This window comes from Sciurus carolinensis, chromosome X (genome assembly GCF_902686445.1).
Source record: "Sciurus carolinensis chromosome X, mSciCar1.2, whole genome shotgun sequence".
Classification (NCBI taxonomy): domain Eukaryota; kingdom Metazoa; phylum Chordata; class Mammalia; order Rodentia; family Sciuridae; genus Sciurus; species Sciurus carolinensis.
Window position 1 is genome coordinate 45,907,406 of NC_062232.1, and position 27,160 is coordinate 45,934,565.

At 36.3% G+C, this 27,160-nt stretch overlaps 1 protein-coding gene and 1 non-coding gene across 2 annotated transcripts; one reads left to right on the forward strand and one right to left on the reverse strand.

The window, feature by feature from the left end:
- Positions 1-16,090: 16,090 nt before the first annotated feature.
- Trnaa-cgc (transfer RNA alanine (anticodon CGC)) lies at positions 16,091-16,164 on the reverse strand. Its single transcript has one exon. It is a non-coding gene; the product is annotated as a tRNA-Ala (tRNA).
- Positions 16,165-17,402: 1,238 nt separating this feature from the next.
- LOC124971345 (ataxin-7-like protein 3B) lies at positions 17,403-17,695 on the forward strand. The gene is given in 2 exon segments (XM_047535118.1): positions 17,403-17,640; positions 17,643-17,695. Coding segments are annotated over 2 exon segments (291 nt in total).
- Positions 17,696-27,160: the final 9,465 nt, after the last annotated feature.

Consider the following 27,160-nt stretch of genomic DNA (forward strand, 5'->3'; position numbering starts at 1 on the left):
AATAATTATGGTTCATAAAGTTATAACTAGGCCAGGCAGGGTGGTACACGACTGTAATCACAGAAGCTCTGGAGGCTGAGGCAGAAGGATCACAAATCAAAAGCCAGCCTCAAAACTTAGTGAGATCCTGTCTCAAAATACAAAATAAAAGGTGCTTGGGATGTGACTCAGTGGTTAAGTACCCCTCAGTTCAGTCTCTGGTACCAAAAACAAACAAACAAACAAAGTTACAATTAGCCAAGCATTGTGGTACACGCCTATAATTCCAGCAACTGAGGAGGCTGAGGCAGGAGAAATACAAATTTAAGGCCAGTGTGGGCAACTTAGCCAGACCCTGTTCCAAAAATAAAAAGGACCAGAGATGTAGCTCAGTGGTAGAGTGTCCCTGGGTTCAATTCCCAGTACCACAAAAAAAAGTTACATTGATTGATCACCCAAAATATGTCAGATATTATATTGGGAACTTATGTACATTTTATCAATTATATCTTCAAACAATTCTATGAGGTAATTATTAAGATTTCAATTCTGTAAACAAGGTACTGAAACTAAGAAGGGTTAAGTGATTTGCCTAAGATTACAGCACTACTATTTGCCGAAGCCTAATTTTATTTCTGAATACCATGTAACAGTTGAACTCTACTATATTTGTCACAAGAGAAAGGTATTTTGAAAAGTAGAAATGACTGAGTGAATTTTATACTGGTATTCCTCATAAAACCTAAGCTAAAAGTATTACTCAATAGGCTCCAGAAACATCAAATAAAAATAACCAATATGCCATGGTTAAACCACCATTAATAATTTAACATGCCCTATCAAGCTGATCAGAGTAGGCTATGAACAGGATAATGTTTTTAAATGGTGAAAGGGGACAAGATTAATCATTTACAATGCTTGAAAACAAATGAATCCAGAAAAGTGTGGGTTGCTATGGAAAGATTTTAGAATCAGGTAAACTTCAGAACTTGCAAACTGAGAGAATGAAATACATCATGGATTATTTTCACCAATAGTTACTCTACCGAGTTACAGGTAAACCAGAATTAATTCTTGCTCTCTGTGTTTCTTTGCCCCTTACTGAAATTCTTTCCTTCTCCCTACTGATCTCCCAAGTCTCTAATGACCCCTATTCCATCCTATTCATCCATAAGATTGACCATAGTTTCCCAAATGAGTAAGAACATGTGTGTTTGTCTTCCTGTGTCTGACTTATTTCACTAACCATGGTGACCTCTAGATTCATCCATGTAGCCACAAATAACAAGATTTCATTCTTCTTCGTGGTTGAATAATATTCCTTTGTGTATATATGCCAAATTTCCTTGAAACTATACATTGCTGCACATTTATAATCAGCTAAGATCATGCACGAGAAAATTATAGGAAAATTTTTAACTCTGTCACTTTTGTAATTCTCTCCTTTAAAATGACTAGAAGAGAATGAAATCCCCAACACACAAAAATGACTAATCTTTGAAGGGATGGAAATGCTTATTACCGTGGTACAATTATTGCATATTGTATACATATATTGAATTGCCACAATATATCCCATAAAGATGTAAAGTATTATATCTCAATAAAAAAATAGAATTGAAAATACAAATTATACTTAAAGAAACAGTAAAAATAAATATTTTTATGAAAAAAATATTAATGAGGATTTATTGATAAAAGGGGAAGATGAAGTATGCTTCCCATTTTCTTCTGGTTTTTTTCTAAACATTTGTTCAAAACATTTAAAACAGAACTACCATATTGTCCAGCAATCTCACTGTTAAGAATATACTATTGGGTATATATCCAAAGACAATGAAATCTATATGTCAAAGAGATACCTGCATCTCTGATCACTCAGCATGATTCACAACAGCCAAGAAATGGAAACAACCAAAATGTCTGTCAACTGAGGAGCAGATAAAAGAAATGTGATACCTATACAAAATGGAATGCTACTCGGTCATCATAAAGATGTAATTCTGTTATTTGTGTCAACATGATGGAATTGGAGATCGCTATGTTAAGTGCAGTAAACCAGGCACACAAAGCCAAATATTGCAAGACCTGAGTCATATGTGAAATCAAAATACCTTGATCATTTTTGAAATTGAGAGGAGATGGTGATTACCATAGGTTGTGGAGAGAGTAAGGACAGGGAAAGGGTAACAATGGTTACTAAGTTGAAGTTAGATGGAAGAACAAGTTCTTGTGTGCTATTGCATACTAGGGTGAGCACAGATAATGATGTATTATGTGTTTCCAAAAACTAGAAGGAGTAATATTCAAAGTTTTCATACTAAAGAAATGATAAATATTTGAGAAGATAGGCATGTTTAACCTGATATAAACATTACACAATGTATACATATATACACAAATATATGGAAACATCACATGGTACCCCATTAATGTGTAGATTTGGGGTGTTATGTATCAAAGAACAAACTTATTTAAATTTAAAATGACAAAAAGAATGAGGGGATGCAGCTGTTTTGTTTGGCTGATGCAGTGTCTAATTAAAAGAAAGAACTTCCAATGCTTAAAAATAAGATTCCACATAAAACTTCATATTTCTGATTTTGAGAAATTAGAAGAGTTGGCAACACTACATCTTATTCCCACCTGACAACCAGAGGGTGCACGCTTCTCCCTGTGTTTTATATTCTTCATTTTTCCTTATTTACATTACTTGTCTGTAAGCCTGAGTCTTTCACCCTTACAAATCTCAGCCATACCCATTCTTTTTCATTTGGAAACAAACAATTGGAAACAATTAAATAAAATTCTCATTTCTCTATAGAAAGGGATTATTTCATCTCCTTGCAAACTTGAGAATTAGATTAGATTAGATATACAGCATATTTAAGGGGATGTCTGAAACAAATTAGTTGTCCACCTAATGGCACAAGGTGATTCTCCTGCTCAGGAAATATAATTTCCCTGTCCTATGTTCCCCAGAGACTTGCAAAACAACTTAGGTGTCTCAAGTGTGAGAGTCTAAAATCACAATACTTAAGACAGTATAGTAGTCAGAGGTTCTTAGGAATCTTAATTGTCAGTAACTGTGTGACCCAAGGCAAGTTATCTCACATCTCTGAAATTCTGACCTTTCATATATAAAATAATGATAACTTGCCTTCATTAAGTTCCTATGAGATAGTGCAAATAAAGCCCTTGGTCAGTAGGAACAGTTATGTTAAAATGTAATTGTTAAAGAATTTTGGTCTTCCTAATACCTTCAGGAAAGACTAATATCATGGTTTTCCACACTGGCGACATATTAAAACCATTTAAGGAATTTTTTTCAAGACAGCAGTCTTGCTATGTTACTCAGTCTGGGCTCAAACTCAAGATGTCCTTCAGCCTCAATCTACCCAGCCGCTGAGATTACCCTGCATCTGGCTCACTTGAGGAATTTTAAAAACATTTTCAATGATCTTGTTCTACTTCAGATAAATCAGAATTTCTTATCATGAGGTCCAGAAATGGGACTCCTGGATCATTCTAATGTACATCTACAATTAAGAACTACTGGCATAGGTTGCAAACATAGAATCTGGTGAAAGCCAGACAAAATGTGTGTTTCCAACATCTGTCTTGAAGGAAGAAATGATCACCATGGAATGAGATGGCGATGAAGAGATGATTAAGGTTGCCTCAGCCCCAAACCACTAGAACTTAGGAGTACAGGAATAGTGCTAATGAAGTGTTTTTTGTGGGAACTTCAGAGTCTTCATCAGTTGTGTCCTACGAAAGATGGAAAAGAGGAAGGCAGGCTCTGTGGTGATGGGAATGTATAGCACTGTGTCAAAACCAAAGTGATCACCTTCATTGATATGGGTAAGTTGCCATTTTCCCTAGTTGGTGATTAGTATATGAGCCAAATAATGAAAATAAGAGCTAGGAGAGAGGGACCATATTCTTTTGGTTCTGTCCTTCTAGAGAACCCTAACTGAAGACACACACCATGGCTTCAACCCTGTTCTGTAGTCTACTAATACTATATGATTTTGGGAAAGTTACAGCCTCTCTGAATTTCAATTTTGTCATCTGTAAGACGAGGATAATAACATCTCCCTCCTAGGGTTTTTTTGGGAGGGGATGAGAGAGAAGCTATGAAATTATATAATGTGTGCCTCAGTAGTACCTTATACATGCAGGTCCTTATTAAATATTAGCTCCCTCCCATTATTAGGACTTAAATGACACACTTGATAAAACTGACTGACATGAATGGAAATCGCAGGAAACATGAGTTTAGCATATAAAGGGTAGGTGTCATGTGACTCTCCAAAACTTGCTAATAGCAAAAATTTACAAATAGTAAATGATTTATCAACTCTTTTTAAAGGTCTTTGTGTCTTCATTTAATTGGGTTAACATAATTCCTGTCCACTATTCAAATACTGTAATTCAGGGTACTATATTGTCCTCAGGTCCAGTCAGCATAGAAGGAAGTTTACTACAGAATGCAGGAAGAGATGATGACCCAGAATGGAGGCAGTGATGCTAGGGTTATAAAAAGAGTTAGAGGGTAAAAGTCAGACGCTAATTCCTACAGGGGCTAGTAAGGAAACATAAAGGACTGAAGGAAGTCAAATCTACTGTTGGGAGAAACAATACAGTGAAAGGGATTTTGAAAACTGAAGAACAGTCAAATGCAGGTAGCTGTAATCAGTTTCTCTTTTTTTGCATGTGATCTTCATTTATTTAAAATGTTCTTTCATTGAATTTGCATGTGTCTCATCCACTTGCTATTCAAATGTTGACTGACTGAGGTCTTCCCTTTCTAGTCTATATAAAAAGCATGCCTTGCCTCCTTATAAAATGTAATTTTCTTCATACCATATGACATCATAACATATATTTACATGCTTATTTTCTTCCCTCTCCCTACTAGAATGCATGCTTCTTGAGGACATTTATGTTTTTCACTAAGATCCTAATCTAGGGCTGGGGATATAGCTCAGGTGGTAGAGTGCCTGCCTTGCAGGCACAAGACCCTGGGTTCAATCCCCAGTACCAAAAAAAAAAGATCCTAATCTAGAATTGGTAGGTCATTGGCACTCATTACATAATTGTTGGGTGAATCAATATACAGTTGTATCTTTTTAGAATCTGATGTAAGTACCTGAATTTGTTTTTAAATTTTATTTGTTCTAATTAGTTATGCATGACAGTGGAATACATTTTGATTCATTGTACACACATGGAGCACAACTATTCATTTCTCTAGTTGTACATGATATAGAGTCCATACCATTCCTGCGATCATACAAGTACTTCGGTTAATGATGTCAATCTCATTCCACCATCTTTCCCATCCCCTGCCCCCTTCACTTCCCTCACTCCCTCTGCCCAATCCAAAGTTCCTCCATTCATCACCCCTCCCCCATTATGGATCAGTATCGACATATCAGAGAAAACATTTGACCTTTGGTTTTTTTGGGATTGGTTCATTTCACTTAGTATGATATACTCCAGCTCCATCCATTTACCAGCAAATGTTGCAATTTTATTCTCCTTTAAGGCTGAGTAATATTCCATTGTGTATATATGCCATGGTTTCTCAATCCATAATCAGTTTCTATCAATTGTTCACATGTGAGAATTTGTATCCATTAGATGCCATATATCCTTATTTTTAAAAAGAAGCATTAATATTTGAAATTTGTAATGTAATCTTTGTAAATAGTAGCACTTGATTACAAAAATGAACTTGTACTTTTGTAGCATACTTGAGGCCCCCCAGCACAAAACAAAAAAACTTAACTTTGAATCAAAATGCATTCTGCTATCATGTACAACTAAATAGGTCACATAATTTAAAAAATTAACTTTGTGTGGACTGATAATATTCAGGATAAACAAATGAATTTGGGGCTGCTTTTGGCTTAGAAGTTTTTTTTTTCAAAATGTGTCATCTTTATTCTATTTACAAATTACACACAGAAATGCATACAAATGCACACATAAAATTTTTCTCTTTTACATAAGTAGAATCACACTATTACAGTATTTTGTAACTTGCCCTTCCCTTTCAACAATGTTTCATTTTTCTGTATTAACTTTTCTTATACTATATAATTTTAATGATTCCATAGTAAACCACAATGTAGGGGTATTATAATAATATTTGGCCAGTCACCAATTGGTCTATTTAGGTTTCCAATTTATTATTATAGAAATATGCTGCACTAAATATTCTGGTAGCTGACTTATGTGCAACTATAATTGCTTCTTTTTTTACTTTGAAGATTCAAGATAATTTATTAACGGCTACTACAAACAGTAAGATAACTCAATTACATTACCAAGTACAAAATCAACATACAGAAATGGGTAGTTTACATCAGTAGTTACAATCTTTTGGAAGATTTAGTGGAAGAAATGATTTCATATATAACAGCAACAAAAAATATATTAATATGTTTGTCAATAAAAGTGTGAGAACTATTAAAAATAAAAATTAAAATACAACTGAAGGCAAAAAATAGCCTTTCTACAAATAGAAAGACCATATTATTGTATAAATTAATTTGTAAATTTAACTAAGTCTCAGTGAAAACTTAACAGTTTTAAGCTATATCACCTGATGCTAAATTTAGTAAAAAAAAAAAAAACATAGATGTGGGACCAGCACTAAAACACAATAAGTCATTTTAAAAAGCCTAAATAATTTAAGAGTATTGTACTGGTCTGTTAGCAAAACAGAATGCCTACAAGTAAGTATACTCAGATATATATAGAAATTGAATGTATAAAGAGGACATTATCTCAAATCACTGGGAAAATAGTCAATATATGTTATAGGGATAAGTAAAGTAATATCCCTGCCTTACCTCATATACCATGATAAATTCCATATGTACCAAAGATATTTTTTTAAATAACACAACCATTAAATGATAAGAAAACTTTAAAATTTTTTCTTTACAATTCTGGAGTTAGTAAGAACTATCTATCCTTTCATGACTCAAAATCCCCAAGTCATAAATTCACTCTGACAGTGGTGTGTTCAAGTCACTCAGAATTACTGTGTTGTGGTCTATTTGATTCCTGAAATTGAGAAGATTTTGTTTGATGTACATGGATGTGCCATTCTTTTTTTTTTTTTTTTTTTCGGTACTGAGGATTGAACCCAGGGCCTTGTGCTTGCGAGGCAAACACTCTACCAACTGAGCTATATCCCCAGTCCAGATGTGCCATTCTTTGGGGCATAAATATTTATGATCATTATGTCTTCCTGATTTATGGTTCCCTTAAGCAGTATGAAATGTTCTTCTTTATCATTTCTACCGACTTTGTCTTGAAGTCTGCTTTGTCTGATATAAGAATGGAAACCCCTGCTTTTTTACTGTGTCCATTTGTGGTTGATTGATGAGTTTAGGTCATTAACATTCGGGGTTATTATTGAGATATGATTTCTTTTCCCAGTCATTTTGGTTTATTTTTGGTTTTTAACTTGACTTGGTTTCTCCTTTGATTGGCTTTTCTTTTAGGGTAGTTCCTCCCTTTGCTGACCTATGTTGTTGTTTTTCACTTCCTTCTCATGGAATATTTTGCTGAGAAAGTTCTGTAGCACAGGCTTTCTATTTGTAAATTCTTTAACTTTTTTTTTATCATGGAAGGATTTTATTTTGTCTTCAAATCTGAAGGTTAGTTTTCCTGGGTATAAGATTCTTGGTTGGCAACCATGTTCTTTCAGAACTTGAAATATGTTGTTCCACACCCTTCTAGCTTTTAGGGTCTGGGCTGAGAAATCTGCTGATAACCATATTGGTTTCCCCCTCTATGTAATCTGATGCTTTTCTCTCACAGCCTTCAAAATTCTATCTTTATTTTGTATGTTAGTTATTTTCATTATAATGTCCTTTGGTGTGCATCTGTTGTAATTTTGTGCATTTGGTGTTCTGTAAGCCTCTTGTATTTGTTTTTACATTTCATTATTCAGATTTGGGAAATTTTCTGATATTATTTCATTGCATAGATTGTTCATTCCTTTGGTTTTTAATCTCTATGCCTTCCTCGATCCCAATATTTCTTAAATTTGGACTTTTCATGATGTCTCATAGTCCTTAGAGTTTCTGTTCATGATTTCTTACCATCTTCTCTGTTGGGTCAACTTTATTTTCAAGATTAAATATTTTGTCTTCATTGTCTGAGGTTCTGTCTTCCAAGTGATCTAGTCTGTTGGTGATGCTTTCAATTGAGTTTTTTATTTGGTTTATTGTTTCCTTCATTTCAAAGATTTCTGTTTTTTTTTCAGAATCCCTATTTCTTTGTTGAAATGCTCTTTTGCTTCCTTCAGCTGCTCCTTCAACTGCTTATTGGAGTGATCATTAATTGCCTGCATTTGCTCTCTTATCTTATCATTTGCTTAGTGAATCATTTTAATTAAGTATATTCTGAACTCCTTTTCTGACATTTCTTCTACCATGCTGTCATTGGATTCTAGTAATATATAATCTTGGTTTGTTTGGAACACTTTCTTCCTTTGTTTATTCATGTGGTTCATGAATCTTCCCCTCTAGCATTGCAGCTCTGGGGTGTTACAGTTTTCCCCCATAGGCTTATAGTGTCCCTGCAGGTTTCCAAAACCTCTTGCTTGAGGGGGAGATCAATATTAGCAGTATCCAGTACAGACAATATGCAGCCCTAAACCCAATAGCCCCTATGAAGATGATAACAATATTGTCATAATAAACAGAGAGAATGATTTCAATTATTATATACAGTATAACAAATAGATTTGAAATGAAGTCTACAATTTCAAATGTTGGACAAAGAGGTTGGGGAAGGGTGTAGGATGTAACTGTTAATGGGATAAGAAAAGAGTATATAGAAGTACTAGATCATAGGAAGAGTGAGAGTGGAATCAAAAGAAGTTGGTTGTTAACTTGAGAAAAGGCAGAAATAGACTCTGAGGAAACAGGTAAACAAAAGGAAAATAGAGTGAGAAAGATAAAGGAATAAAAACTTAAAATTTTTCAAAAAGGAGGAAAAAAATCTACACTATAATAGTCATATACTAATCAAAACTCCCAGTCTTCAGTAGTCTGATGCATGAGAGGTACCAGACAATGAGCTTTCAGTCTCCAGCGGGTGTCTCAGGATGGTATTTGCCCCACCTAAAGATGGGAGCTTCCACTTCCAGGATAATCCAAGATGGCCACTCTGGCTTCCAAACGTGTTGGCAAATGAGAAGCTGCAGCACCAGGCATGGGCACTGAGCTCATGTGGGGTGTGGTCAGTTGAGCAGGGGGTCCTGGAGGCAGGGCACAGTTAATCAGGTCAGGATTCCTGCAGGTCCTGGCTGTTGTCCCAAAATGGTGGCTGCCACATGTAACCAAACCTGTAGGTACTGTGACAGTGGACTTCCAGGTAACAGCAGGCAGCTGGTGATCCACTGGTGGTCTGAAGGTGGTCTGCAGGCTACCAGTGAACAATCAGCAGGTGGACCTCAGATGGTGGGTGATGGGTAGGTGAAAGGCAAGCAATGGGCAGGCAAAAGGTAGGCAAAGGGGCCAATGGCAAATGATAGGTGGCAGTGAGCAATCTACACTTAAAAAGTAGTCGATATACTGGCAGACTGTGGGTGATCAAGGTGGACAATTAGGGTAAAGAGCAGGGGATCCATGAGCAGCAAAGTCTCCCTCAAAGAGAAACATATTTTCCTCTGCTTGAAACCCAAGTTATTGAGCAATAAGAAATGCAGTCTCCCTCTAGTCTGCCATCTTGGATCTCTCTCAGCTTAGAAGTTTTAAGTTTATTGTTTTATTCTAGGAAATGCAAAGTTGATTGGGTCCCATTTTGAATTTTTGGGGTCTTGAGATAATGATCCTAATGCAAAAGGAATGAAAATTTTATAATACACTAAAATAAAAAGTGAAAACACAGTTAAAGCAAATACAATGTGATTGGAGAGGAATAAAGACACTATACAGGCATAAGTTCATATCAGTGTAGCTAATCAAGCTGGTGGGGAATTTCTGTGTTAAATCTGGGAAACACTCCAAGTTTAGACTGCTAATAGGGGAGCAGTGTCACCTTAAAATTAAGCTGGATCCAGGTTACTAAAAATCTAAGAGAGACTGCCCACCCCCCTGCCAGAGATGGACACCGGACACCTAGACCCTCCCACACCACACTGACTTGGTGTGCCCACACTGAGGCTCTCCAGATTCTTTGGAGGCTGCTCCAGGCATTTTGAATTATTTCTGAGAGCATGGCCACCATCATTGGAAGTGCGACTCCCTTCCTGAGATACCTACAGGAGATGGGAGGACCTTTGACAGGTAACTCTATTTACTCACTTACATCCTATACCCTTCCCCATCCTCTTCATTCACCTCTAGAAATACTTTAAATAATAATCAAGCTCATGCTATTTATTACAATAATGTTAAAGCCTTTACAGGGGCTATCTGGTTCAGGGTTGCATTTTCTTTGTATTGGGTGCTGCTAATATTGATCTCCCCCTCAAAGGAGAGGTACTGGAAAACTACAGGGTCATAATAAGCCTCCAGGGAGGAAACTTCAGTACCTCAGATCTTCATTGCTAGAGGGGAATATACAAAGACAATATAAAAAAAACAGGGGAAGAAAGTGTCCCTAACAAACCAAGATGCTATTTTAATAGAATCCAATGACAGCTTGGCAGTAGAAATGACATAAAAAGAGTTTAGAATCTACATAATTAAAATGATCCATGAAGCAAAAGATAAGAGAGCAAATGCAGGCAATGCATGATCACTCCAATAAACAGTTAAAAGAGCAAAGGCAGGAAGCAAAAGAACACTTCAATAAGAGATAGAGATTCAGAAAAAAAGAAACCTAACAGAAATACTTGAAATGAAAGAAACAATAAACCAAATTAAAAACTCAATAGAAAGCATCTCCAACAGAATAGATTTTGTGGAAGACAGAATCTCAGACAATGAAGACAAAATATTTAATCTTGAAAATAAAGTTGAACAAACTGAGAATATGTTAAGAAATCATGAATGGAACCTCCAAGAATTATAAGATATCATGAAAAGACCAAATATAAGAATTATTGGGATTGAGGAAGGCACAGAAATACAAATCAAAGGAATGAACAATCTGTTCAATGAAATAATATCAGAAAATTTCCCAAACCTGAAAAATGAAATGTGAACTTAAATACAAGAAGATTGCAGAACACCAGGTGCACAAAATTACAACAGATTCACACCAAGATACATTATAATGAAAATACTTCACATACAAAACAAAGATAGGGTTTTAAAGGCTGCTAGAGAAAAGCGTCCAATTACTTTAAGGGAAAACCAATACAGATATCAGCAGATTTTTCAGCCCAGACCCTAAAAGCAAGAAGGGTCTGGAACAATATATTTCAAGCTCTGAAAGAACATGAATGCCAACCAAGGAATCCTATACCCACCAAAACTAATCTTCAGATTTGATGATGAAATAAAGTCTTTCCACAATAAACAAAAGTTAAAAGAATTTACAAATAGAAAGCCTGCACTACAGGACACTCTCAGCAAAATATTTCGTGAGGAGGAAGTAAAAAACAGTAATGCAAGTCAGCAAAGGGAGGAACTAACCTAAAGGAAAAGCCAATCAAAGGAGAAACCAAGTCAAGTTAAAAACCAAAAATAAGCCAAAGGACCAGGAATACAAATCATATCACAATAATAACCCTAAATGTTAATGGCTTAAACTCAATAATCAAAAGACATAGAGTGGCAGATTTGATTAAAAAGAAAGACCCAACAATATGCTGCTTTCAAGAGACTCATCTCATAGAAAAAACATCCACATATTAAAGGTGAAAAGATGGGGAAAAACATACCATGCACATGGACCCAGTAAAAAAAGCATGGGTCTCTATCCTTATATCAGATAAAGTGGACTTCAAACCTAAGTTAGTTGGAAAGGATAAAGAAGGACATTTCATACTGCTTAAGGGAAGCATAAACCAGCAAGACATAATGATTTTAAATATTTATACCCCAAACAATGGAGCCTCTATGTACATCAAACAAACCCTTCTCAATTTTAAGAATCAAATAAACCAAAACACAATAATAGTGGGGGAATTTAACACATTGCTCTAACCACTGGATAGATCATCCAAACAAAAATTGAATAAAGAAACTATAGAACTAAATAATACAATCAATGATATAGACTTAATGGACATTTACAGAATATTTCATCCATCATCGAGTGAATATACTTTCTTCTCAGCAGCTCATGGATCACTCTCCAAAATAAACCATACGTTATGCCACAAAGAAGCCACTACTAAATACAAAAAATAGAGATACTACCTTGTATCCTCTCAGACCATATGAATACAATTAGAAATCAATGATAAAATAACAAACAAAACTACTCCTACAACTGGAGACTACATAATATGCTATTGAATGATGCAATGATAACAGAAGACATCAAGGAAGAAATAAAAAAATCTCTTAGAGGTAAATGAGAACAACGACACAACATATCAAAATCTCTGGGACACTGAAAGTAGTACTAAGGGGAAAGTTCATTGCATTGAGCTCACACATTAACAAAATAAAAAGTCAAAAACTAAATGGCCTAACATTACATCTCAGAGTCCTAGAAAAAAGAAGAACAGATCAACACCAAAAATGGTAGAAAACATAATATAATTAAAATCAGATCTGAAATCAATGAAATTGAAACAAGAAAAACAATTGAAAAAATTGACAAAATAAAAAGTTGGTTCTTTGAAAAAGTAAACAAAATTGATAAACCCTTAGCTACACTAAAAAGAGAAGGAAAGAGAAAACTCAAATTACTAAAATTTGGGATGAAAAAGGAAAGATCATGACAGAAACCATTGAAATATATAACATAATTAGAAGCTACTTTGAAAATCTATATTCCAACAAAATAGAAAATATCAAAGATATTGACAAATTTTTAGAGACATATGATCCTCCCAAACTGAATTAGAAAGACAGACACAATTTAAACAGATCAATTTCAAGCACAAAAATAGAAAAAGCCATCAAAAGCCTACCAACCAAGAAAAACCCAGGACCAGATGGATTTTCAGCCAAATTCTACAATACCTTTAAAGTAGAACTAATACATACTCCTCAAAGTATTCCAGGAAATAGAAAAGGAGGGAACCCTTTCAAACTCATTCTGTGAGGCTAGTATCACTCTGATACCCAAACCATATGAAAACTCATATGAAAGAAAACTTTGAACCAATATCCCTGATGAACATAAATGCAAAAATCCTTAACAAAATACTGGCAAATCACATAAAAAATATATTAAAAAGATAATGCACCATGATCAAGTGGAGTTTATCCCATGGATGCAAGTTTGGTTCAACATCTGGAAATCAATAAATGTAATTTATCACATAAATAGACTTAAAGTTAAGAATCATATGATTATTTCAATAGATGCTGAGCAATCATTTGATAAAATCCAGCACCCATTCATGCTTAAAACACTAAAAAATATAGGAATAGGAGGAACATACCTCAACATTGTAAAGGCTATCTATGCTAAGCCCACAGCCAACATCATTCTTAATGGAGAAAAACTGAAAGCATTCCCTCTAAAAACTGTTACAAGACAGGAATGCCCTCTTTCACCACTTCTATTGAACATTGTCCTTGAAACACTAGCCAGAGCAATTAGACAGACCAAAGAAATTAAAGGGATACAAATAGGAAAAGAAGAACTCAAGCTGTCACTATTTGCCACTGATATATTTAGAGGATCCAAAAAAAGTCCACTAGAAAACTTCTAGAACTAATAAGTGAATTCAGCAAAGTAGCAGGATATAAAATCAATATGCATAAATCTAATGCATTTCTATTCATAAGCAATGAATCCTGTGAAAGAGAAATTAGGAAAACCACTCCATTCACAATAGCCTCAAAAAAATAAAATACTTTGGAATCAATTTAACAAAAGAGGTGAAAGACCTCTACAATGAGAACTACAGAACACTAAAGAAAGAAATTGAAGAAAACCTTAGAATATGGAAAGATCTCCCATGTTCTTGGATAGGCAGAATTAATATTGTCAAAAATGGCCATTCTATCAAAGGTGCTATACAGATTCAATGCAATTCCTATTAAAATTCCAATGACATTTCTCATAGAAATAGAGAAAGCAATCATGAACTTCATCTGGAAGGATAAGAGACCTCGAATAGCCAAAACAATTCTGAGCAGGAAAGTGAAGCAGGAGGTATCACAATACCAGACCTTAAACCATTCTACAGAGCAATAGTAATAAAATCGGCATGGTATTGGCACCAAAATAGACAGGCAGACCAATGGTACAGAACAGAGGACACAGAGACAAAACCACTTAAATATAGTCACCTCATACTAGACAAAGGAGCCAAAAACATACAGTGGAGAAAAGATAGCCTCATCAACAAATGGTACTGGGGAAACTGGAAATCCATATGCAGCAAAATGAAATTATACCTCTATCTCTCACCCTGCACAAAACTCAACTCAAAATGGATCAAGGACTTAGGAATTAGACCAGAGACCCTGCACCAAATAGAAGACAAAGTAGGCCCAAATCTTCATCACGTTGGTTTAGGATCAGCCTTCCTTAACAAAACTCCCAAAGCACAAGAAATTAAAGCAAGAATCAATAAATGGTATGGACTCAAACTAAAAAGTTTTTTCTCAGCAAAGGATACAATTAAGACTGTGAAGAGAGAACCTACAGAGTGGGAGAAAATCTTTTCCACATGCACTTCAGATAGAGCACTTATCTCTAAAATTTATAAAGAACTTACAAAACTTTACACCAAAAATACAAAGAACCCAGTCAATAAATGGGCCAAGGAACTGGACAAACACTTTACAGAAGAAGACATATAGACGATTAATAAATACATGAAAAAGTGTTCAATATCTCTAGTAATTAGAGAAATTCAAATTAAAACAACTCTAAGATTACTAAAACTAGAATGGCTATTATCAAGAACACAAACAATAATAGATGTTGGCATGGCTGTGGGGGAAAAGGCACACTTTTACATTGCTGGTGGAGTTGCAAATTGGTGCAGTCACTCTGGAAAGCAGTGTGGAGAATCCTCAGAAAACTTGGAATGGACCCACCTTTTGATTAAGTACCTTTTCAGTTTTCAACAAAACTTACTTTTTCCATTGATGCTATTTTCATCAAGAAAACCAATGTTTTATTAACAATTCATTAGAGTCAATATATAAAAACAAATAGAAACAGGACAATATGGTGATGATTGAGAGCATGGGCTTCGGAAGGAAGACTTCCTGGACTTGAGTCAGTACCTATGCCCTTCTTAACTTTTCAATCATAACAAAATTACATAAACTTGCTAAAACTCAGTCTTATTATCTGATAAAATTGAGATCTACAACATAGATTGGAAGTGAAATACCTATGAAACATTTGGTGCACTGCCTGGAACATAGTAAGTACTCCATAAATGGAAATCATTTTCATTATTAGATTACAAGTAAGTGATATTGAGATGTAAGAGAGGGGCCATGTGAAAGTTTATTTACTTGAGGTTTGTGATACACCAATGTTTCACATAGATGATCAAATTTGTTTAGGAAAGTAACCAATTATTACTTGTTACAGATATTTAGGATCACTTGCAAATAATCAAAACCATAAATAACAGATCCATGAAGGGCAAACCTCTGCTATATTTGCTTCCTCCTCTGAGTGTTTCTGTGTTATTTGTACTTTAACACTCTTCACGTGTATCTGTCACTTATGAAAGACACTTTTTCTTCAAACTGTATCTAGCTTTGTTAAAGATACTTTTCACAAACAATGTATTTCAGCAAAACATAAACAATCATTAATATTACACAACAATTTCAATCTCCCTTCTTCAATGGACTAGGAAAATCAGAAAACCACCAGACAACCCAGTGAAGCCTTCATTTGATGTTCTGACTAGGAAAAGATTAGAGTGAGGGCTGACATGTCGCCTTTAGCATGTTGGCAATTTTTCCTGATTCTCAGAAAATTACATGAAGATGGCAGAATTATCTTTACTTTTTAATTTTTTTTTTTTTTGCGGTACTGGGGCTTGAACCCAGGGCCTTGTGCTTGCGAGGCAAACACTCTACCAACTGAGCTATGTCCCCAGCCCCAAGAGGGCAGAATTATCAATCTGAAGATCCACATTTTGGAATGGAATACTGCTGTTTTGAGAGATACCATCTCAATGACATCACTGGTGTCAAATTACCTGACATATTGTTAACTAATTTTGGGGGGTCAGATCCCAAGTGGTCTCTGATTTTAAGGGAATTAAGTCTACAGTGAAGGCAGGGAGGGAGAAATAAAACATAGAAACAAATTTTAGTTTTTCCTTACCACAAGGCCTTTGTGCCAAGGTGACTCTGTTAGTCAGTTTTTCATCAGTGTGACAAAATACCTAACAAAAACAAACTAGAGAGGAAAGCTCTCTTTCGAATCATAGTTTCAGAGAATTTGATCCATGGTCAGCTGACTCCATTACTCTGGGTGTAAAGCGAAGCAGAACATCAATGCAGAAGAATGTGACAGAGAAAAACTGTTCAGCCCATGGAAGCCAGGAAGCAGAGGAGGGAGAAGGGGCCACAGAGAAGATAAACTCATAGGGTATGCCTCCAGTGACCTAATTCTTCCCACTAGGTTCCTCCTCCCAGTAGTCCATCCAGCAATCAGTGGATTCATCCATTAATTCACTCATGAGTTTACAACCTATTGATACAATCATTACCCCAAAGTCCCTAAAAATATGAGAAATATGTGTATGGGGGGAAGAGGAATTGGATTGGGGATCATGCTTCCAACACATGAGTTTAGGGGGAACATTCCAGGTTCAAACCATAACAGTAGCTATGTGTGTCAACATTGGGGAACTCCCTCCTTCTGGGAGCCAAAGTCCCTCAAAACTAGAAAGGAAGCTGATAACTGGTGCATGCTTATAATCCCAGCTACTTCAGAGGATGAGGCAGGAGAATCACAAGTTCAAGGCCAGACTGGGCGACTTAGTGAGACCCTGTCTCAAAATACAAAATAAAATGGAATGGAGCAGAAGAGGCCCAGGTGGCTGACCGAGGAGCAGCAACTTCTTGGTGGGGAGTCTAGACCAGGAGCTGCCCAAAGACCAGAACTGGAGAGAAGCCAAAACAAATGGAAAACTTGGGGTTCCAGAGCTGTTGTCACTGGCACTGCAGCTTCTGCCACTGCTGCTTCTACTGCCACCATCTCCACCACCTCTGCCCCCAGAGTTCATGGCCCTGGGAGGCCCTGGGCTGAGGCATGGCCTGCAGAGCCCTAAGTGTTGCTGCAGTGAGTAAAACAAGTGCTCTTTCCACAGTTGTTTACAAATTAAAATGGAGGAAGTTTTGTTGACTAACCTAGATACTAACAAGCTAGAGGCCATTGCTCAGGAGATATATGTAGATCTCATAGAGGATTCTTGTTTGAGCTTCTGCTTTGAGGTACACTGGGCAGTCAAGTGCGGCAACTTCTACCAGAAGTTAGCAGAGATTGGTAGTGTAAAGGATTTTGGCATCCAACCAGTGGAAGATAAAGGAGCATGCCACCTTTTGCTTTGTTCCCTTCCTGGAAAACTGGGGATGGGCCTGATCAGCAGCTATAGCACTCACCTCCAGAATTCCAGTAGCTGCAACCTGAAAGAGTCTGAGAGTGACCAGGACAATAATATAGATTGGTCCTGTGGCTTGGAGGGGTGAGTAGGAAAACAAAATCATACAAAAGTCCCAGTTCCCCCTGAAGATCCTAGCATTTAGAATTTAGAAATTTGAATCCTTTTTTAAGTGTACCCAGGATCAGCTCTGAAACCCTGGGCAGGAGAAGGTGCAAGCCTGGGCACCATGCAATGTGTGTTGACCTCTAAGCACACCTGGATATACACAAGATCCCTGTATTGCCCTCAGTCACAGGTGAGCAGTTGTTGGCCCAGCATATAAAATCCTTTTGTTTCCCAAGACTGTCTTATCTGCTTGATGTCAGGGGCTTCCTGGACAGTTCAGACATAATTGATGGTCAGGCCATAGTCAATAGGACTGCTCATGTGATGTCTAACCTGCTGATTTAGGATTCTCTGATGCAAATGAAATGAAATCTAGATACTGTTATGAGTATGGACAACCAAGAAAAAGAACTCCTGTTGAATTTGGTAGGGAAGCTCTAAGACCTTGACTGCCAGAAGAGAAGCTCAAAACCACCTGTTTTCCAAAGGTCCAGCATTTGCAATAATTTCAGCAGACTTGGCACAAGGCATAACCTTTGACTGAGCAGAGCCCTCTTTCTTCTTTCCCCCACCCAGTGACATAGGCTTGGCAAAGAACAACTTGGCCAGCCAGGCAGGCTGAAGATTAAGTTGTGAGCCTGTGGGGAGGTAGTAGGTATCTCTGCAACTCTGTACCATCTCTCAAGACTGGAAGATATCTGGATGAATTGTGCTGAGGACACAAGTCTGGTTAGACAGTCCTTTCCTTCTCTTCCTGGTTACATAGCAAGTCCATGGTTCTGACTTGGTTAATAAGCCAGGTAACTACTTGCCACCTACTCCAGGTTTGGGAATAAACTATAGAAGAGCATCATGGCTGTGCAAGAGGTCATTTGAAAACCAAGATCAGAAAGAACCTTTTCCAGTTGTTTAAAAAAATGTGAATGGGTTATTGCTAAGAGCCAAGGAGCAGGACTGGGTAATCTCTCATCTGAGTAAGTGCAAAATCTTGTTGAATGCTCCTGTTCCTTTAGTTGGGCAGTCATCTCCACTATGGTAAACATCAAGTCACCACCTTCTTTGCCCCTCACAAGGAAGCAGTTCTTTCTTCTTTGTCCCCTTTAGACCTTCTTGACAGCAAAAACTGTTCTTTTGTTGTTTAAAGACAGAAAAGGACCTCCAGATTCCCTGTCTTTGGGAATTGGATAGGGGAGGATGGGAAGTAAGAGCTGCCTATCAAAACTGCCTTCTATTTTACTCCTGTAGTGAAGGTTTATAAAGTGTAGGAAGGTGGGAGAACTGAGGTGACCAGAATGGTGCTGCTTTATTTGAAATGCTTTCTTACTTCATTCTGTGCCCCACTAACAGAGCCCAGCCTCACCTGTCTGGCTCGGGTCCATTTTCCTATTCACGACTCCATTGCCTATTTGGTGCAACTGATGACTCCAGGTACTGCTTGCCATGCCAGCTTTCACATTGACCAGTTTCAGTTCATCTCTCTTAATGCTCCTGCTTCTGAAGTATGCTCAGTTTTCTATTTCTTGACCTCTTTTAAGTTTATATGTTGCTGCTTTTGCTTTCTCCTGTTTTGTGGAAGACTCGAAAGAGAATCTTTCTTGAAACTCCCTCTGTTTTGATTGGAATTAGAAGAGAACTTTATTTTTTGTATTTACAAGGAAATGCCATGCCTAAGCATTTCTCTATAGGACTTCCTTGATAGCATGCCCTCCTGCTTTGTCTTCATGAGTTATATCTTCCCCCCTCCACTTGGATACTGCCTCATAGGACCTAAGCAGAACAATGAAGACTGAATGACCCACACAGGGATAGAGTTGGTCCTGATTAACTTTCTCTAACCCTCACTGTGTATGTATCTTTTTTTTTTTTTTTTTTTTTGCGATGCTGGGGATTGAACCCAGGGTCTTGTGCTTCTGAGGCAGGCACGCTACCAACTGAGCTATATCCCCGTATGTATCTTCTTTATCCCAGAAGAAACTGGACGTTATGGATTGATTTGAGTTATATACTCTAGAGAGTTAAGGAAATCATAGTGATTGAACCTTGAGACTCTTGCCTTCTTCCCCTCAGGTTGCTCTGATAGGGAGTGGGACCCATTTACAGACTAGCCTTCTATCCAAGAATTAACTTTCAAAAAATCAGATGGCAGAAATAAAGGAATTTGGAGTTATCTTTGCCCTTGACTTTTTGTAGACATCTCCTCCTAAGAAAATAGACAGGGAAAGGAGGGTCTAAGTGAGACTCTGGCCTACTTCCCAACAGAGTTTTGGAAACAAGATGAATATAAGGGAGAAAGGCAGTGATCCACTCACTTTTCCTTCAGAGAGGGAACTCAGATCCTGACTTTACGATTTCCTTTCTAGTTTTTTCTGGTTATAGGAGGAAAATCTGGGAAGTAGTTTTAAGTAACAGTTTGTCCACATTTACTTCCTTTATTTTCCTTGTCTCCATGACCACCATAAGGGCAATAGGCCCTTGCCCTGGATAGGTATAAAGTGGGCTCAGTCCAGCAGAGGCCCTGAGGGGATAAACTACTTTTAAGGGAGAAAAATGTCCCCTACCATATATTTGACAGTGGTTAGGAACTCCCTTCCTTCTCTATAACAGAATTTCTGTTTTCCTCTCTTTAATTAATTGTATTGATCACCCTGTAATCCTATTAAGTATCTGAGTAGGGGGTGTGGGGGAAAGGGATTTTTAAAAATTTCTGTGGTTTGTGGATTTTTCTTCCATAGTTAGTACCCACCATCTCATGCCCAGGGGGCACTGCCTGGCATTATCACATGCTGGGATCATTGGGGAGGATAGTGAGAAACTCAACACTATCCTTTGTTTTGGAGATTATTGTTTTTACATAAGTAATCCATCCTATACATATAGCTGATTGTGTGTTTCCCTTACCCCTATGGCTGCTGGTATAAATAAACTACATCTCCCCATTACACAACAGTAATAATAAACAAAATTTTTAAAAATGAAAAATGGAATGGGGGTTTATCTCAATGGTAGAACACCCCTGGATTCAATTTCCAGTACAAAAAATAAACCTGGAGAGGAAAGGTGTTTTCCTCCACATCAATCCAGCTTTGCAGATATTCTATTAGTTACATATGTTCCTTCCATTAAAAACAAACAAACAAACAAACAAAACAGTCATATTTTAGCATTTGGAAGAGGTCCATATGCTAACAACATAGTTTAAAAAGTAAAACAAAATTCTACATTTTTAAAAAATTTTATAAAAGATACTATTTCAACCTATACAGTCACCTGAAGTACACAGTTATAAAAAAATGTATACACTTCACTTGTCATCTCCAGCACCTTCACCTTTCTCTGATCTGTTTTGGCATCTCCCTTTTCTGTATAGGGAATTCCCATCTTTGCCAACATCAAGTTTTCACTTTTTTCCTTTGAGTACCTTTTTTCCCTTGCAAGGATTATTTTAGGCTTGAATTTTGGCTTTAGAGGAGCAGGTTTAGCAGACAACCTTGCAGCTCTTCTCTGTAATTCATCCTTCACCTTCTTTTAGCATCTCCTTCAGCCTTCCTCCTCTTACATACAGTGGTCGTGGCAGTGGGTCATAGGTGCCAGATGTGGAGATAAATTCACACATGGGCCTGGATTGGTTCAGAGGTCATTCTTCATGATTCTTCACACTGTCCCTAAAAGTCACTGTAAATCATTTTACACATGGATAGTCTTATAAAACATATAATAATTTTGTCAAGCTTGAGAAAATGTTACATACTAGATATCCTCTTAAGGAAATCATCATATTTTCTTTGAAGGAATAAGTTAATATACCCCTTAAGATAAAGAGTAAAGACCTGAAGATGTGACTTAACTACAATGGAAGATATGAAATGGCTATGAGGAAGATGGGGAAAGGCATTTGTTTTGCTCCTAAAATGTGACAAATGAGTCTATGGGTAGAGGAGACAGTAAAACCAGTGAGATCAACAAGATTGTACATCACATGATGCATCCACTTCTTGTGACCTACAAATCCTCTGTTGTATACTACATACATCAAAGACCTGGAATGAGTGGATTTCTGTTTGAACTGAAAAATTCAGTTTTCATGGATTTTCATTGAACAAAAAAGGACTGTATAGAAATAGTTCACATATATTGTACTCTAGGCAAAGTACCATACACATATTTACTAATTTCATCCTCACAGTAACCCTATAAACTAATATACTTTCTGTTGTACAAATACAAACTATAAGTAGACTCTGCAAAGATGGTGGAATAAAGAGGTCCCTTCCCTGGAAGCTTCATGGCATGAAACCAAGAAAAGCAGAAATGCAGCATTTCAGCAAGTTTATTGAGAGCTTGGATGTCTCATTATTATATTTTAGTTTTGTTTTTATTTTTTATTTTTACTTTTTTCTATTTTTAATTTTTACTTCATATATATTTTTTCTCTCATTTCTTTCCCTTGATTCTCATTCTCCCTTTTCTCCTGCTAACCACCAACCTCTATAATGCCCTCTTTCACTCTTCCTTTTTCACTTCTATCTTCTCTCCTCCTTCCTCATAACCATCACATCCTATACGACTTCTCTCTCTTTGTTCACCATTTAAAATTGTAAACCCTCTTGCAAGTTTACTATTGTTATTGTAGGCAATAAGTAAGCATATAATTTGTTTGTTGCAACAAAACTGTAGACATCTTAGTAGAAATTATTTGGTTTAAGGCTGTATATTGTTTGCATAGGTTGCTGTTATTACTTGTCTCCCCCTTAAAGGTGAGGTACTGGAAACCTTCAGGGACACTACATATCCACAGGCTAGAAACTATACTGACTCAGATCCACACTGCTAGATGGGAAGACACACAAACAACCTGAAGAAACAAGGGAATGAAATGCCCCAAACAAACCAAGATGCTCCAATAATATAATCCATTGAAACCAAAATGGAAGAAATATAAGAGAAGAAATTTAGAATGTACATAGTTAAACTGATCTGTGAAGTAAAGAATGATGTAAGGAGTGAAATCAAAGAGAAAATTCAGGAGGTGAACAATCACTTCAATAAAGAGAGATTCTGAAATCAAGCAGAAATCCTGGAAATGAAGGAATCAATAAACTAAATTAAAAATTCAGTGAAAGCATCACCAACAGACTATACCACTTATAACACATAGTTTCAGAATGAAGATAAAATACATAATCCTTTTTACATACCTTTATTTTATTTATTTATTTTTATGTGGTGCTGAGGAACAAACTCAGTGCCTCACATATACTAGGCAAGAGCTCTACCACTGAGCCAAAACCCCAGCCCCAAAAATATATAATCATGAAAAGAAAGTTGACCATGGAGAAAAGATGTTAAGAGATCATGAACAGAACTTCCAACAAATATGGGATAACATGACTTATCATGATATAGATGAAGGAGCAGAGATACAAACCAAAACAACTCACAATATTTTCAATGAAATGATATTAGAAAACTCCCCCAAAACTAAATAATGAAATGAGAAATCAAATACAGACAGTTTACAGCATCGCAAATATACAAAATTACAACAAACTGACACCAAGGCACATTATTATGAAAATGCCTAACATACAGACTAAGGATAGAATTCTAAAGGTTGCCAGAGGAAAAAAAAATGTCAGATTACATTTAGAGGGAAACCAATTCAGATCTCAGCTGATTTCTCAACACAGACCCTTGAAGCTAGGAGATCTTGGAATAATACATACCAAGCTCTGAAAGAAAATGGATGCCAACCAAGAATACAATACTCAGTAAAATTAAGCTTCAGATTTGAGGATGAAATAAAGACCTTCCATAATAAACAAAAATTAAAAGAATTCACAACTAGAAAGTCTGTACTACAGAGCATTCTCAGCAAAATATTCTATGAAGAAGAAATGAAAAATAAGTGAAAACCAGCAAAGGGAGGAACCACACTAATGGAATAGTCAATCAAAGGAGAAACTAATTCAAATTAAAGACCAGAAATAAACCCAAATGACTGGGAATTCAAATCATATCTCAATAATAACCTTGAACATTAATGGCCTAAACTCATCAATCAAGACATGACTGACAGGCTGAATTAAAAAACAAGACCCAAAAATATGCTATCTCCAAGAGACTCACCTCATAGGCAAAGACATCCACAGACTAAAGGTGAAAGGATGGGAAAAAAAATATCACTCACATGGATCATGTAAACACACAGGGGTTTCTATCCTCATATCAGATAAAGTGAACTTCAAGCCAAATTTAATCAGAAGGAGAAAAGATGAACATTTCATACTTCTCAAAGAAATTATACATCAACAAGGCATAAAAATGTTAAATATTTATGCCCCAAACAATGGAGTATCTACATACATCAAACAAACCCTTCTCAACTTCAAGAATCAAATAGACAACAGTACAATAATACTGAGTGAATTCAATGCATCTCTTCTACCAGTGGATATACCTTCCAAACAAAAACTAAATAAAGAAACTATAGAACTAAATAATACAATCAATAATTTAGACTTAACAGACATATATAGAGTATATCATCCATCAATGACCTAATAAACTTTCTTCTCTGCAGTCCATGAATCCTTCTCTAAACTAGAACATATTCTTTTTATTGTAAACAAATGGGATACATGTCATTTCTCTGTTTGTACATGGCGTAAAGGCATACCATTTGTGTAATCATAAATTTACATACGGCAATGTTGTTTGATTCATTCTGTTATTTTTCCCTTCCCCCCACCCCTCCCACTCCTCTTTTCCCTCTATACAGTCCCTCCCTCCTCCATTCTTGCCCCCCTCCCTATCCCTAACTCTAACCCTAACCCCTCCCACCCCCCATTATGTGTCATCATCCACTTATTAGTGATATCATCCTTCCTTTGGTTTTTTGAGATTGGCTTATCTCACTTAGCATGATATTCTCCAATTTCATTCATTTGCCTGAAAATGCCATAATTTTATCATTCTTTATGGCTGAGTAATATTCCATTGTATATATATGCCACGGTTTCTTTATCCATTCATCAATTGAAGGACATCTAGGTTGGTTCCACAATCTGGCTATTGTGAACTGAGCAGCTATGAACATTGATGTGGCTGTATCTCTGTAATATGCTCATTTTAAGTCCTTTGGGTATAGGCCAAGGAGTGGGATAGCTGGGTCAAATGGTGGTTCCATTCCAAGTTTTCTAAGGAATCTCCACACTGCTTTCCAGAGTGGCTGCACTAATTTGCAACCCCACCAGCAATGTATGAGTGTACCTTTCTCCCCACATTCTCATCAACACCTGTTTTTGCTTGTATTCTTGATAATTGCCATTCTAATTGGGGTGAGATGGAATCTTAGGGTGGTTTTGATTTGCATTCTCTTATTACTAGAGATGTTGAACATTTTTCCATATGTTTGTTGATTGCTTGTAGATCTTTTTCCGTGAAATGTCTATTCATTTCCTTAGCCCATTTGTCGATTGGATTATTTGCATTCTTGGTGTAGAGTTTTTTGAGTTCTTTATAGATTCTGGAGATTAGTGCTCTATCTGAAGTATGAGTGGCAAAGATTTTCTCCCACTCTGTAGGCTCTTTCTTCACATTGCTGATAGTGTCCTTTGCTGAGAGAAAGCTTTTTAGTTTGAATCTATCCCAGTTATTGATTCTTGCTTTTATTTCTTGTGCTATGGGAGTCCTGTTGAGGAAGTCTGCTCCTAAGCCAACATGTTGAAGCTCTGGACCTACTTTTTCTTCTATAAGATGCAAGGTCTCTGGTCTGATTCTGAGGTCCTTAATCCATTTTGCGTTTATAAACTAGAACATATCTTATGCCACATGGCAACTCTTAACAAATATAAAAAAAGAGATAATACCTTGCATCCAATCAGACCATAATGGAATGAAATTAGAAACCAATGATAAAATTTAAAAATAGAAGCTACTCTAACACCTAGAGACTAAACAATACACTACTGAATGACCAATAGATAGCAGTCACATCAATGTTTATAGCTGTTCAATTCACAATAGCTAAAATATGGAACCAATCTAGGTGCCCTTTAACAGATGAATGGATAAAGAAAATGTGGTATATATAAACAATGAAGTATTATTCAGACATAAAGGACAAATTATGGCATTTGCCAATAAATGGATGGAATTGAAGAATATCATGCTAAGTGAAATAAGCCAGTCCCCAAACACTAAAGATCAAATGTTTTCTCTGATATGTGGATGCTAACTCACAACAAGGGGGTGGTTGGGAAGAATAGAAGTATTTTAGATTAGACAAAGGGGAAAGAAGGGAAGGGAAGTTGAATGGGAGTAGGAAAGATAGTAGAATGAATTTGACATTGCTAACCTATGTGTACATATGATTACATGAACAATGTTATTCTACATCACATACAATCAGAAGAATGAGAAGTTATACTCCATATATGTATATCAAAATATATTCTACTATCATGTACAATTAATAAGAACAAATAAAAATATACATAATAAAAAACTATAAGCTTAGACAGTTTCTTTGGTCCTTTTATTTCAGTTAATGAATATTATAATTGAAATTAAAGCCCAAGTCTGTTTTATTACAAAATATTCCATACATTCAACCCAAAGAACTCAAGACATGAGAAGGTACAACTCTAGAAATTATCAGACTTTGAACTTTTTGGCAGGTGAGGAAGAAAATTCTGATCTTCAAAGTTAAGAATGAGCAAGGCATGGTGTTGTATGCCTTGTACCCCAGCTACTTGGGAGGCTGAGGCAGGAGGACTGCAAGTTCAAAGCCAGCCTCAACAATTTAATGAAGCCCTAAGGACCTTACTAAGATTCTGTCTCCAAATAGAAAGTGACTCAGTGGTTAAGCAACCCTGGGTTCAATCCCCAATACCAAAAACAAAACAAAACGAAGTTAAAACTGACTAACATAAATAAAAGCAAATAAAGAGATAGTACAGAGAAGGCAAAATAGAACCAAAAATACTGCAATATCATGAAAGTCAAGCGACAAATAATTTCAAAGAGAAAATGCATTGCAGTATCAAGTGCATAGGAGACAAAGAAGATGGAATTGAGAGAAGACCACCAATTTTAGCAATTAGGAAGTTCTTGGGGACCATGAGTAACAACAGCTCAGTCAAGCAGTATCAATGAAATGTGCATCTTATCAAAAAATGAGTGACTGAGAACAAAGATACAACATACCAAAATCTCGGGACACTATGAAAGCAGTACTAAGAGGAAAATTAATTTCATGTAGCTCACTCAATAAAAGAAGAAAAAGTCAACAAATAAACAACCTAACATTACAGCTCAAAGTCCTAGAAAAAGAATAGATCAACACTAAAAGTAGTAGAAGACAGGAAATAGTTA